Genomic DNA, 15,158 nt, shown 5'->3' with positions numbered 1-15,158 from the left:
TAGCTTACCTTAATACAAAAAGCATAGTTGTGTCATTTATTCCCCCGATTCCTTCTAGAAAAGCTTTATTTTAAATAGTTTCCCGAAGTGAGCAATGAGGACTAATATCTCCAGTTTAAGACGGGGCTGAAGCCAAAAAACTGCTTGAAACTCTTGCCTTTCTTCAATTTTAACCTTCTGTAGAGGCTATTAAGGATAGCTCTCCGCTGTTAATCAAAAATCTAAAATCCATAAACAAATTATATTTACGGCTTTTTATGTAAATAAATTCTATTTACAGCTCATATTAAACTCAACATCTCATTGCTCTCTTTTTTCTCAATCGTAAAAAAAAACCCCTTTCAAAAATGGTCTTTTTCAAGAATCCTTTGAAATTTGTCTCAGAAGGTTCGGTTCAAATATCAGGAGGTTAATAGGACTTTATAGAAAGAAGCAAAGTATTCTTGTTCCCATCTCAATCTCACTTGGAGGTGGTTTAAAATGCCCGTTCTGTCTGAATATTTTTGGCTGTTGCAAACGCAAGCAAGCATGACCTAATGATTCTAAATTCTGAGCATAATGGAGCTTGATCCATGATTTGTGAAGGTCGTAACAAAGGTTGATCGCATGACCAACCTCACTTTTAGACCTTTTTTTGCAAGTCACTAAGAAAACTACAGCAGTCCTTAAGTGAATCCATGGTTGTTAAGGAAATGCCATGGTCATTACAGCGAACCAATGGCTCCCTATCAGAGTGGTTTTGCTGAAAACCTGAAGTAAGTACAGTGGTACCTCTACTTACGAACTTAATTCGTTCCGTGACCAGGTTGTTAAGTAGAAAGGTTTGTAAGAAGAAGCAATTTTCCCCATAGGAATAAATGTAAAAGCAAATAATGCGTGCAGTGGAAAAATCACAGGCTGCCCACAAACAGTTGAGGACATTTTCCCAATCCTTATATGAAGAGACACCAAACATAAAACAACATATTCTTAAAGAAGAGACTCTGCTCTTTCTAATGGTGTTAAATTGAAGAGGATTGAAGCTGTCCTACAGGATCAAACAGGGCATCAAAGACAGCCAAAATTTGGCAAAAACCCATTAAATACCAACTTTGAACTCTTATATTTTTTCAATAACTTGAAGGAAAGTGCTGCAAATTGGAAGTCCTTTTTGTAGCTGTGTACTTAGTACACCTGCCAAAAATTAATCTGAAAGGCCAAGTAGTTTTGAAACTACAGTAGCCTGAAGATTGCTGTAAATTTGGGTTTTTTTGCAAAGTTTGAGCCTGAACCATGTAAAAAGTAAGAGGACTGGGTACATGGGGTTTTGCCAGTTTATAAAGCCTTACAAGGTGTGCAGGTTTTCTAAATACCTCCAACATACTACTGAAACTGCCACGTTTACAGCTTCTGGAAGTTGGCCCAAAATGTCATTTTTGCTGACTCAGCATTTTGCAACCTTTTACTTGAGGTCTCCCAGAACTCTCAATTTTTAATCTTTTGAACTACAATTTTGCACAGCATAGTTTTATATCATAAAGAAACTATGTGCCAAATTTCATCAAAATCTGAGATGGTAAGGTGGGGATGATCTTTAATATTGGTCCACTTGACATGGAATTACTCCCAGGCAATATAGAAAAAGCTAAGACAGAATCTTTCTGCCTTTTTAAAAACCAGTCAGATTGGATTATTATCTTCATGATGGAATTTCACAGCGATGAATTATTCAAAACGTAGCTACTATCACGACTGCATTTTCCCACTCCCTCCGCCCCCTACTTAAGTCTTGAGTTTACTAACCTGATTTTCTTCCTGAACCACCCGATACTGTTCTTTCCAAATCGTGATTTTGGATGCTTCGTCTTTCCTCAGGGCCCTTTCTTTCTTCAGCTCAGGACTCCAAAATGTCTTGATGCTGTTCATGGAGGAGCTAAGTTTGCTTTCTTTCACTTCTACATCCTTCCGCAAGATATCGTTTTCCCGGAGTACTTCCTTCAGTTGGGTCTGCAGGTCCATGATTGTGTTGTCCCTAGCTTGGCGTAGTGAATGAGGCACTGTAGAAGCCATGCTTACAGGAGGAAGATGGTGATCTCCAAATGCAATAGTATCACTGGCAACCCCGCTACTGGCAATGTTGGGGCTACTTCCCATTGCAGTCATTCTAACACCGTAAGGCAAACGACCCCCGGATCGGCCAAGGGTCATGGTGCTTTTAGGTGTCTCTGTGCCCACATTTTCATGTTCACTTAGGTACATAGGGCCTGATGTGGCATAGGCAGCATTTAAGGACTGGATATTTTCCATTGAAAGTGTCTTGCCACTTCCACCTCCTGCATTACCTCCAGAGCTGCCCCCTGTGCTGTTGGTTCGGCGATGGCCCAATCGCGGTGAACGTGGCAGCCTTGGTGAACGCCCAGGGCTCTGGCTACTTGGCTCAATTTTCCCAACTGACCGAGCACTTCCATACATGATTGAATTTTGGATGTAATTTGATTAGGACTGGAGATTCTCTTTCTATGATTCTGTTTAAGGCCAGTTACTTTTATATTAGGTCCAAGCATTCATTCCTGAAATCATAGTTTTTTGATGTCAATCATCTGAAACAGAAATAAAAATATCAATATCTCATTTCCCACAATCTATTACAGAGCTTATTAAATTCAATATGCTTTAAATTTTCTTATATTACTAAGACTTCAAAAACATGGTGTATTATTTAGAAAAGGAAATTAAATATTTTAAAATTATTTTGAATCTCCCTCAGGAGTATTTGTAAAATATGAATCATATTATACTCGAAAGCTTATCTACTTTATTTCTCTCTGTCTTTACTCCTGTGCACTGTAACATTTATTAATTAGCTCCTTATGCACACATATATAAAAATAAAAGAGCCCGGATATGAAGACCATGATAAATAAAGGCAGAAACATAAATTCAATTATCATGCCTTTAAAAATTGTGGTACAAAGATTTGTAATTTTTTAAGCATCAGTCATCAGATTTTAATGCTGAAATTTAGAATTTTGTTATTAAATTGAAGTAAAAAAAATCCATCTATCGGAGAGACTGCTAGAAATATTTCAGATACCATAGTGCAAATTATATGTCAGAAGTGACATATGGCAGTGATGTTTATAAGACTCTAAATAAAAGATTTGTTCCTTTTATAGGATCAAAACATTTAACAGATTAAAAACATCATCTAAACCACAACTACTGCATGGTTAATAGCATTGTGCCACTTATGATATACGTCACTCAGAGTCACTGGTTGAGAGGGGTAGCTACAGAAATCAAATAAATAAAAAAATAATGAAATCATTGTTAAGGATAAAAAGCAACGCCCTTAGTTCAATGAAAATCTACCAATCAACTGTTTCAGATTATTCAATATATACCAGTATAAAAATGTAATTAAAGTGAAAATGTAGAACAGGGATGTCAAACTGAAGGACCAAATTCGGTCTGCATGATGCTTAGATCTGGCTTGCAGGGCCACCCCGGAAACAGTTAAGGACTGGCCTGTGTTGCCTCTGCCAGTGAAAACAGGCCTCACAAGGGCTGTGATAGGCCCTGTTGGGCTCCATTTTCGCTGGCAGAAAGTTGCAGGAGGCTGATGCAGCCAGAAACAGAGCCCAGGAGCCTGTTTTCACTGGCAGATCGCTCAGGCCACCAAAGGTGTCAACATGAGTGACATTGAGTTGGCCACGCCCACCCCAGTCGCCTGAGGTTAAATACAACCCTGATGCGGCCCTTGATGAAATCGAGTTTGACATCCCTGGTGTAGAAAGTGTACAATTTCTAATTGGTGAGAAGTTAAAGAAAGAATGTAGAATGGAATTTAGATAGAAGCAGATCTTGAAATAATATATTTAGGCTGTCAGAAGGGAAAGGAATGATGTGCAGAATATTTTGATTCAAACTGCTTTGAATAAGCTCTATTTGAATCCAAATGTTTGCATATCCCCGAGGGACATTTGGAGTACAAGAGAAGATGGAAAGGAAAAATAATGGCACTGGTTACCATTACTCATTACAATTTGGTAAATTGTCTTTGGCAGGCAAGATATAGAAATATGCTATATTGAACTTGAAGCTAACACTTATAGTTATAGTTTATTAGATTTGTATGCCGTCCCTCTCCTAAGACTTAGTGTTAACATTGCCTTCTTCAAATTCTGAAAAGAATTATCTTTTGCTTCTATGTGTCTGCAGAAAATGAGCATAAGGAAATTTATTTCTATGTACTGGTCTGCTTCATAGAGACAATCGGGGTTTAATAATATCAGTAAAAGTCTGCATCTATAGCAGGAATGAAAATCAGAGGATTCCTCAATTGTGTAGAACAGAGCAGGTTCTGTACAGGATTATGTGAGTGTAAACGTTACCCTCTTAACTTTATATATAATTTCATACTTTCTTCAAAGAGTAGCCCAATTTTTTTTTTTAAAAATCTGAACCTGAACTGGCAGAGTAAGACAGAATGTCAATAACATAACATCTAAGACTATTAGAATTACTCAGTATTATTAAAACCTCATTCTGAGGTTATAATGAGAATTGTTCTCATTATTCAAATACAGTGGTACCTCTATCTAAGAATGCCTCTACTTACGAACTTTTCTAGATAAGAACCATGTGTTCAAGAACCATTTTCCACTTACAAAGCCTCCAAAACTGTAACTGGAAAAGGCGGGGAAAAGCCTCCGTGGGGCCTCTTTAGGAATCTCCTGGGAAGAAACAGGGCCGGAAAAGGCGGGGAGAAGCCTCTGTGGGGCCTCTCTAGGAATCTCCTGGGAGGAAACAGGGCTGTAAAGGGGGGAGAAACCTCTGTGGGGCCTCTCTAGGAATCTCCTGGGAGGAAACAGGGCTCGAAAAGGTGGGGAGAAACCCCTGTGGGGCCTCTCTAGGAATCTCCTGGGAGGAAACAGGGCTTCCACCCTCCCTGTGGTTTCCCCAATCGCACACATTATTTGCTTTTACATTGATTCCTATGGGAAAAATTGCTTCTTCTTACAAACGTTTCTACTTAAGAACCCGATCACTGAACGAATTAAGTTCGTAAGTAGAGGCACCACTGTAGTTTGTGTGTCCTTCTTAATTACAGATAGATTCCTATTTCCTTCTGCTTTGGCTAAGCTGCACTGTATCACCTCTCCAGATGGGGATACACACTTGGAAGTCAGTGCTGGAAAACAGACCCTGACTTTAACTCTTGGGAGCTGGGATTTGTTTGTTCTCAAGATCTGCACACAAAAATACTTAATTATACAGTTTGTCAAGGCACATTCAAATTAGAGTTGTCACAGAGGCATTTTTTTGTTTCTCACTCACTAGTTAAAAAAATAGAATCGCTGTGGGTGGAGAAGCCAAGGCTGTTTGGTGCAATAGGATGAGCTTTCTAAAAGCACATCCAAGCAAAGCAAGAGCCTGATAAAAACACAGCGAGGAGAGCAGGAAAGAGACACAAACTATGTGCAAAGAGTCCATGGAGGAACAGACAAGGTGTAGGCAACACAGATTATCCTAAATATTATTACAGAACTATTTAGCATGAGGAAATTCAGTGTCATTTATTTTTGATGTGAAGCAACAACATAAGCAAGCATGCTCTCATCATTGAACAGATACTAAAGATTACGACTTTCAAATGAAAACAGCAATTCTATAAACTAATGGCATTTTGGAACTGATTATTGTTAAGAACGTGGGGCTGAAATATTATAATAATAATAATACTAATAATAATAATAATAATAATAATAATTATTATTATTATTATTATTATTATTATTATTATTAATAATTGGATTTGTATGCCGCCCCTCTCTGCAGACTCGGGGCGGCTAACAACAGTGGTAAAACAACATGAACAATCCAATTAATAAAAACAACTAAAAAACCCTTATTATAAAAAACCAAACATACCATGCATAACTTGTAATAGCCTAGGGGGAAAGGATAACTTAACTCCCCCATGCCTGGCGACAAAGGTGGGTCCTAAGTAATTTGCGAAAGACAAGGAGGGTGGGGGCCGTTCTAATCTCTGGGGGGAGTTGGTTCCAGAGGGCCGGGGCCGCCACAGAGAAGGCTCTTCCCCTGGGGCCCGCCAAACGATATTGTTTGGTCGACGGGACCCGAAGAAGGCCAACTCTGTGGGGCCTTATCGGCCGCTGGGATTTGTGCGGTAGAAGGCGGTTCCCGATGTATTCTGGCCCAATGCCATGTAGGGCTTTAAAGGTCCATTAAAACAGCAAGAAAATGTACTGTATTTTTCGGAGTATAAGACACACCTTTTTTCCTCCCTAAAAGAGACTGAAAATTTGGGTGCATCTTATACTCTGAATGTAGCGTTTTTCAAAGCTTGTTTTCCCAGCCCTAACTAGATGCTAACAATCTTCCCAGCTCTTGCCTTGCAAGCTCTTTCAATGTTACTCTCTGCAAAGAATGTTTTCCAAGCCCTAAGTCTTTGCAGGTTTTTTATTTCTCTACTTGCTCAGAATGTTTCTTTCCAGCCCTAACCAGGTGCTAACAATATTTTCAGCTCTTTCATTGTTACTCTCTTTGAATAAGGTTTTATTAAAGCCCTATCCAGGAGATAAAATAATGTGCTGAAGCTGATCAGACTAACGATGCTAGCCAGATGAATACCTGGTAGGTAGATTCCCCCCCCCCTATTTTCCTCCCCCAAAACTAAGCTGCGTCTTATACTCTGAAAAATACGGTAATATTTCTATCAGTGTTCTCATAATTATATCCTGTCATTTAGGTACAAGTTAGGCAAAACAATGAAAAGTATAAATAGGCTTTTCTGATACATATTCAGGTTCTGATCATCAACACCTTGTGAAAACATTTCCATTAAACTATTGATACACAAACATTGTATATACCAGTGATGGAGAACCTATGGCACATGTGCCACAGATGGCACGCGGAGCCATATCTGAGAGTGAGGCATTGCCAATAATAATAATAATAATAATAATAATAATAATAATAATAATAATAATAATATATTAGATTTACATGCCACCCCTCTCCGAGAATTCAGGATGACTCACAAGAATAATAACAAAGTACAAATCCAATATCTAAAAATACAATTTAAAAACCCTTATTAATAAAATAGTCACACAACCCTAATCAAACCATACATAAAATAGTAGTTAGGGGAGGTGTCAATTTCCCCATGCCTGGCAACAAAGGTGAGTTTTCAACAACTTACGAAAGAAAGGCAAGGAGGGTGGGGGCGGTTCTGATCTCCAGGGGGACTTGGTTCCAGAGGGCCGGGGCCACCACAAAGAAGGCTCTTCCCCTGGGCCCCGCCAGACGACACTGCTTAGTTGACGGGACCCGGAGAAAACCGATCCATATTCCATTAGGTAATTTCACAAGCAATAGAAAGATAGTTATCTTCTTTCCCACCCTTACAGGTAGTCCTTGACTTATGACCACAAGTGAACCTAAAATTTCCATTGCTACGTGAGACATTGAGTGAGTTTTGCCTCATTTTACAACTTTCTTGACACAGTTGTTAAATGAATCTGGCTTTCCCATTGGTTTTGCACTACAAACAAAATACAGTACAAACAAAATATGATAGAACTATCCATCATATAAGTCACTGAATATTTTCCTGATGCTTAATAGGATTCCAGATGGGTTCCTTAACTTTATTTAATCCTACTATTTCTGCTATGCAGACTCATAACTTGGTTAAGATTTCAAGCTTTTCTTTAATGTTAATTTTGAAGTTACTGTACCACTCTGTACCAGAATCCTTCGGGCGCCATAGAAATACAATAAAATGAATGAATGAATAAATAAAATTCTTTCACATTTTCTTTATTGGGTCATTCTTTGCCAAGTGGACCAGGTGTCCACTTGACTGATATTTGCAGCCTTATTTGAAAAGAAACCATCAGAAAAACAACATACATGATAGAAAAAAACATGTTCTTTCTAATGAAATAAAAATGAAGATGATTGAAGGTGAGAAAACAGAGAGCCATTTCATCACCTTCAATCATCTTCATTAGAAAGAGCACATATTTTTCTAATTGCTCTGTTTTCTCACCTTCAATCATCTTCATTTTTATTTCATTAGAAAGAGCACGTTTCCCCCCTATCATATATGTTGTTTTTCTGATGGTTTCTTTTCAAATAAGGCTTCATTTTCACATGGTCCACTTTACAAAGGATGAACCAATACTTACCAAAAATATAACTTTTAAGGTACTTCTGACAAAAATACTCTGTTCTGTAGCTCAGAACATGCTTTTATTTTATACTAAATAAAGAAGTGATTAAAATAACACATTGGCTGTACAAAATTTCCTTCAATTAAGCATTTAAAGCAGTGGTTCTCAACCTTTCTAATGCCATGACCCCTTAATATAGTTCCTCATGTTGTGGTGACTCTCAACCGTAAGTCCAGCGCCAATTCTCCCAACAGAGCTTTAAGATGATTGGCAGGAGGGTCAGAGGGACACCCCAATTGTAAATGCCTGATTGGACGGATTGTAAAAATATATTCCAAGGTACCAGGTTAGAAGCTTTAGTTCCTAACATCATAGGAAATTTGTTTTTTCCCGTGGTCTTAGGCAACCCCTGTGAAACGGTCATTCGACCCTCAAAGGAGTCCCGACCCCCAAGTTGAGAACCACTGATTTAAAGGATAAAACTACTAAATAACAGAAGCATCATGGGAACTAGACAAAACCGAGGCTCAAGAATATATCGTAAACGAATGTTAATTTTGGGTAGAGGCTCATTTCCCCTCTACTGGCATAACATAAATTGGAATGGAAAATGAGGCTTATTGTCAAATGCTTTCCTGTTAGCAAGGAAAAGACCAGATAAAAATTGTTAACTCCAAAAAAAAAAAAAAAAGATGATCTAAAATTGCAAAGTGGAGGCCTGAAGCGAGAGGAGGAAGCCTTTGGTCACAGGACTGGATTTGCTGCTTGAAATAAAAACAGATAAAAAGGATGAGCCTTCTCCCTGCCCAAATAAATTTTGTCATAAGAAAGAAATCTCTCAAGAGGATATTGATAAGATACTTTTTTTTCTTATATGTTATTTGTATATTTGTAAAAATTGTGTTTATGATTTTTTTTCTATTTTGTTCATTTTGATATGTATGCGTTTTGTTTCTTTTTTTTTCTTTGTGCATTGCAATATTGCAAGTATGCTAATGTACAGTATATACTTTTTTGGATTATACCTTTTAATACAATTGAATAAAAATTAATTAAAAAAAAGGATGAGCCTTCTGAGATTATTGGAACATGTATCATATGTTGTTCTCCTTCTTCAAGCCCCAATTTGACCAGATGCAAAGAAACATTTACTGTAAATGGTGGCTGTTTGCTATCCTTGGAGCACTAGACCAGTGTTTTTCAACCAGTGTGCCGTGGCACACTAGTGTGCCGCGAGACATGGTCAGGTGTGCCGCGAAGCTCAGCAAGAGAGAGAAAGAGAGAGAAAAAGAAAGCAAGAGAGAGAGAAAGAGAGAGAGAGAGAGAAAGCAAGAGAGAAAGAGAGAGAAAGAAAGAGAAAGAGAGGCAGGGAAGGAGGGAGAGATAGAAAGAGCAAAAAAGAGAGGAAGGAAGGAAGGAAGAGGGATGGACAGAGAGGGGAAGGAAGGAAGAGAAAGAAAGAGGGAGAGAAATAGAGCGAAAGGGAGGAAGAGAGAGATATAATTTTTTCGTCCAAACTTTTTTTAGCCCCCCCACTTCCCCCCCCCGCTCAATGTGCCCCATAATTTTGTATATATAAAAAATGTGCCGCAGCTCAAAAAAGGTTGAAAATCACTGCACTAGACAATAAAGGAACTCCGAACAGAACTACAATTCCTCGTGAACAAAGAGCAGAAAGCTGCTGATTTCATACTACACGCAATGCCATTTATTGTTTCTTGTGTGGCTCAAGTGCATTGGATTTCATAAAGTGCAGTGAGTCATTAGACAGCAGCTACCCCTTGTTCTAAGCAGTGGCTTAAGCAGGCTATTATCACATATTGAAGTGTGCTGTTAGAGTAGGAACAAAAAGGTATTAAATTCAGGGTAGCCCTCCTTCCTCTCATAGTTTCTCTCTGGCCTGAAATATAACAAATGATACCTAAATCAATGTTAAACATAGCAAACCACTCACACTGTTTTCTAGAAGGTAAAGTAAAAATAGACATCTCCCTTTTATGACAGGACCTACTACATTTAGTCTGCTTTTTAAAAAAAATAAGAAAACTGTTTGCTTTGCTTTATAGCTAACCCAAAATAGCTACATCTTATCTGAACAGAGACAAAGGTCTACAATATATAACTTAATACAAAACAAGTGAAATAGGTGAAACAACAGACATCTAACAAAGTGGTTCTCTTTTGGATTAATCAAATCAAATTAAAACATTCCAATTCATTATTCTGAATGATATAATTCCAAGTTTAATTGCTGTGCAATTTTGAAAAGTGATTTCAAACGAGTTTTAAAATGATGTCTACCTCTATCAAAGTTAATATGACATTATGCAACAAGATACATACATAATTCTCAACAGATGACTTCTGTATCTATAAGGGTGCTATTTTATTTAAGTTATTAGACATATAAGCTGCCCAACTCCTTCTGGACGCCTTTGTCAATTTAAATTGGCAAAGGCATCAAGGCAAACTTTTAAATAGGATTTTTATTAATAGGATTTTTAAAAGGGGAAAATGACAAGAGCTGTCAGAATCCCCCACCAAGTAACCCTATCTCTTTCAGCACCCTTAATCTGTAATTTTTTAAAAAAATATCACCACTTTTAATATCTTATCTACTATTTCAAAGTGTCTATTCGTGGCAGAAAAAATAAAACAAGTGCCTCGTAAGCAAGAACGAATCTATAAACCAGGGGTCCCCAAACTTTTTACACAGGGGGCCAGTTTACTGTCCCTCAGACTGTTGGAGGGCCGGACTATAAAAAAACCCCTATGAACAAATCCCTATGCACACTGCACATATCTTATTTAAAGTAAAAAACAAAATGGGAACAAATACAATATTTAAAATAAGAAGTAATTAAGTAATAAAGTAATTTATACATTTTTATTAACAAGTAAATTTAAACTTAAATAAAGAAACTCATTCCATTTCTCCTTCCTTCCTTCCCTCCCTCCTCTCTACTTCTCTCTTCCCTCTCTTTTCTTCCTTCTCTCTCATTTGTTTCATTTTCCTCTCCCTCGTTTCCTCTCCATAATTTTCTCATTTTTCTCTTTCTCTTTTTCTCTCTCTCACTCTTTCTCTCTGTGTCCCTCTTTCTCTCTCTTCTCTTTCTTTCTCTGTCTCTTTCACTCACTCTTTCTCTCTCCCTCTTTTGCCCTCTTTCTCTTGCTTTCTTTCTCTCTCCCTATTTCTATCTCTCCCTCTCTCCCTCCCACCCTCTCCCTCTTTCTTTCTCCCTCGATTTCTATCCCTCTTTCTCCCTCTCTATCTCTCCCTCTTTCTCTCTCTCTCACTTTCTCTCTCTCTTGCTTTCTCTCTCTCTCCCCTCCTTTTTCTCTCTCTCTCTCTCATACACCACGCTGGCAACAGAGAGAGAAAGAGAGAGCGGAGCGCGGCTTGCCAGTCCACGGCCCCCTGGATGAGCAGCTCTGCATGGCCCCAGCACTGGACTTCGCCGTCGCCCCCGCCGCCTCTCCAGCTAACCCCCTGAATTCACCCGAACGGAGACGGCGGCGGTTTCAAAGGACCAACATACGTCCACCCCTTCGCCCTCCATGGTGCCCAGCGCCCAGCCCCACGCCGCCTCCGCGTAGCGTGCTCGAACTCTTCCTGCAGGAACGGGTGGTGGGGTGGAAGTGGTTGGACTTATCTACACGCGCGCTTGCTGATTGGGAAGAGGGGGAAAAAATCTGCACCTCCAAAGAGGGGGGGGGGGAGAAAGAAAAAAAGAGTTCCAACTTGGCGGAAGGCAGGAGGGGAGAACCAAGCGTGCTGCAGCAAGTTTGCTTGGCTTTCTGGGACTGTGGAGTGGTGGAGGGGGAGAAAAAAAAAGCCCCAGAAAGCCAAGCAAACTTGCTGCAGCACGCTCGGTTCTGCCCTCCTGCCTTCCGCCAAGTTGGAGCTCTTTTTTCTTTCTTCCCCCCCCTCCCCTCTTTGGAACGGGGGTGGAGGCAACGGCGGAGTCCGGCGCTGGGGCCATGCGGAGCCGCTCATCCAGGGGGGCGTGGACCGGCAAGCCGCCCTCCGCTCTCTCTCTTTCTCTCTTTGTTGCCGGCGTGGTGTATGAGAGAGAAAGAGAGAGAACGGAGGGCGGCTTGCCGGTCCACGCCCCCCTGGATGAGCGGCCCCGCATGTCCCCAGCGCTGGGCTCCGCTGTTGCCTCTGCTCCCATTCAGCTCTGCAGCTGAGAGGCAGTTACCACGTTCAGTCCTTTGTCCTCCCCGCGGCACCCAGCGTCCGGCCCCACGCCGCCTCCACCTCCCGGTAACACGCCCGACCTCTACTTGCAGGAATGGGTGGTGGGGCGGGGCAAAGGGGCAAATGTTTCTGTGCGAGGTGGTCGCGCAAACAGCTTAGAAGGAACAATGCCGGCGCGGCCACCTCGCCGCTGACACAGCCCTTCCCGGCAGAGCCCTCCCCAACAGCTCCCGCCGCCAGCGCACAGCTCTGTTCGCCCGAAGCCTGGTGTTGAGGCTGGAGAGCGGGCTCTCGGCTTCAGCGGCCACCATTGGGCCGTTGTTTTTGCGGCGGCTGCCCTGCGCTTTTTAAATGCACCGCTTTCCTGCGCTGCTTTCTCGGGCAGCTGACTTTACTGGCCAGTGCAGGGTGGCTGCTACAACAACAACGATGCCATGGCGTCCGCTGATGCCGAGAGCTGTCAAAGAGGCCCTGAAGGGGGACAGGGCGGTCCCCGCAGCCTGTGTCAGTGGCGAGGTGTGCTTGCCTTGTGCCGTGGGGGGGGGGGGAGGTGAGGGAGGTCAGGGATTTTCAAGCAGCCGCCTTCCCCCCACGCACACACTCAGTGGACAGTTTTTCAATTGCCATCGCCTTTTTCTGAATTTCGCGTCTACTCACCGCGGAGGAGGAGGTGGAGAGGCAAGGAGGCGGGGAGGAAAGCGGGCCTGCAATTGGCTAATTTATTTCTCGCCTTTAGGGAGAGGAACTGTTGCTGCTCTGCCATAGGGCAGCAACAGTTTCTCTCCCTAAAGGCGAGAAATAAATAGGCCAATTGCAGGCCCGCTTTCCTCCCCGCCCCCTTGCCTCTCCACCTTCTCCTCGCTCAGCAGCCGACCGCGGTGAGTGGACAGGAGATTCGGGAGCTTATTATATTGATCAGTTAAATCTCGTGAGCCGCCCTGGGCCGGTTAAAAGACCTCATCGGGCCGCATCCGGCCCGCGGGCCGTAGTTTGGGGACCGCTGCTATAAACCCATCAAAAAACTAAACCCGCTTAGGATCTCCAAAGGATCCTACTGCTCATGTGATGCACAACTTGTTATATCCATTCAGCCAATAAGACCCAATCCAGATCTCCTTCAGAGATCCCAGCGAGCAGCATTAATGTCCAAAGAGAACAAATGGAAGGGCTGGCTTGACAGTTTTTTCTTTCTTTCTTTCTTTCTTTCTTTCTTTCTTTCTTTCTTTCTTTCTTTCTAGCTATCTAATCTATCTATCTATGGTATCTATCTATCTACGGTATCTATCTATCTATCTATCTATCTATCTATCTATCTATCTATCTATCTATCATCTACCTACCTACCTACCTACTTATCAATCTATCCCTATCTCTCTATCCGATTGATTTTGTCAAGTATGGATTGATAGTACAGTATACCAAGATATAACAGTGTTTATGTACGTGATACTAGTAAGAGAGAAACATTAGGACAAGGGACAGAAGGCACGCTGGTGCACGCGGTAAGTATGATAAGGTGTGTCAATATTTTATTTGCCCCCCTCCCGCCCCTCCAAGGCTCTGTGTCAATCATCGCCAGGATGGGATAATAATGATGGGCTGTGGCTGGCAAGCTTCGCCCTAAGAACCACCGGTTGTTTTATTTTATTTTATTTTTAAAAGAGAGAGGTGGGGACCATAATTTCCACGGATTTATTTTATTTCTTTATAATTTATTTCTTTATAATTGCCAAGGTTTATAGCGGGGGGGGGGGGGGAAACCGAGGGCTCGGAAGGGAACTCTTTCCCGGACGGGGAGGACCGGGGGTGGGCTCGGCCACTCGATTCCAAGGCGGGCAGCCAGGACGAAGAGGAGGGACCCTGGATACCCAGGCAGGCCTTGAAGGGGGGGACACCACCTTCTTCTTCCGTAGGGCCCTGAGCTGGAGGGGAGGCCGGGCGGGAGCCACACCAAGGCGGGCAGGCCCCTCCCGCATATCCATCTCTCCCACCCCTTCCATTGCTAGGATCCCTCGCCTCATAGCTAGTTCGGTCTCGGGTAAGAGCCAGGCCGTTTGCTCCCCAAATGCCCCCCCCCCCCCGCCTATACCTGTCAGCCGTCCAGCCGGCGTTCCCGGAGCAAGCCCGCTTTTTCCTCGCCCCGCTTGCACCCCTCGGCCGCTCGGGCAAGCAAGCGCCTTCCTCGCCTCAGTCCAGCGGCTCCCGCCCGCGGCGCAGGTCGCGAAGACAGGCAGGCTCCGCCCCGCTCCGCGCGCTCCCCCCCCCGTCCAGTCGTCGCCAGCCCCGCCCGCTGGCGTGTGACGCCCCGCCGTGGCTCGCCCCCCCCTTTTCAGAGCAAGAGGAGGAAGTGGGAGGAGGGGGGGCCGGAAGTCAATTGGGACGGTCTATCAATTCGCGGCCCGGGCAGCCCACGCCCTGACCTCCCCTCCTCTTTTTCCCGTTACGTTGACTCACCTCGGCGTAGCGCTTCATACGGCCCACCCACCCCTTTCCTGCCAATCATGAGAGCCTTCACCCTCCCTTTTCCCCCCTCTCACCTTTTTTTTTAAACCAATAGAAGCTTGCTCCCCGAAACTTTCTCCCGCCTTCTCCGAGAATGCCTGGTGGGGGGCACCCAGACATGTCAGTCTATGCCAGGGGGTAAGGCAAAGTTGTGGCTCTTCGATGACTTGTGGACTTCAACTCCCAGAATTCCTGAGCTGATCATGCTGGCTGAGGAATTCTGGGAGTTGAAGTCCATATGTCATCGAAGAGCCAACTTTGCTTAC

At 42.7% G+C, this 15,158-nt stretch overlaps 1 protein-coding gene across 7 annotated transcripts in view; it reads right to left on the bottom strand.

The window, feature by feature from the left end:
* The window catches only part of ERC1 (ELKS/RAB6-interacting/CAST family member 1), a 213,730-nt gene extending 199,097 nt beyond the window's left edge, over positions 1-14,633 (bottom strand). For 4 of the 7 annotated variants that reach the window (XR_011559525.1, XR_011559527.1, XM_070756464.1 and 1 more), the window contains exons 1-2: positions 14,480-14,633; positions 1,783-2,579 (exon numbers count right to left, since the gene is read on the bottom strand). Coding sequence is in view for 3 of the 7 variants with exons in the window: in XM_070756464.1 (XP_070612565.1) it covers positions 1,783-2,451 (669 nt within the window). In the remaining 4 variants the exon portion in view is untranslated. The remainder of the gene's footprint in view (positions 1-1,782; positions 2,580-14,479) is intronic. The other 3 variants (XR_011559526.1, XR_011559528.1, XM_070756465.1) reach the window with 1 other exon arrangement.
* Between the last annotated feature and the right edge of the window lie 525 nt (positions 14,634-15,158).

The sequence above is a fragment of the Erythrolamprus reginae genome, chromosome 6, assembly GCF_031021105.1.
Source record: "Erythrolamprus reginae isolate rEryReg1 chromosome 6, rEryReg1.hap1, whole genome shotgun sequence".
Classification (NCBI taxonomy): domain Eukaryota; kingdom Metazoa; phylum Chordata; class Lepidosauria; order Squamata; family Dipsadidae; genus Erythrolamprus; species Erythrolamprus reginae.
The sequence above is the reverse complement of the archived record's forward strand: the minus strand, read 5'-3'. Positions and strand labels throughout refer to the sequence as shown.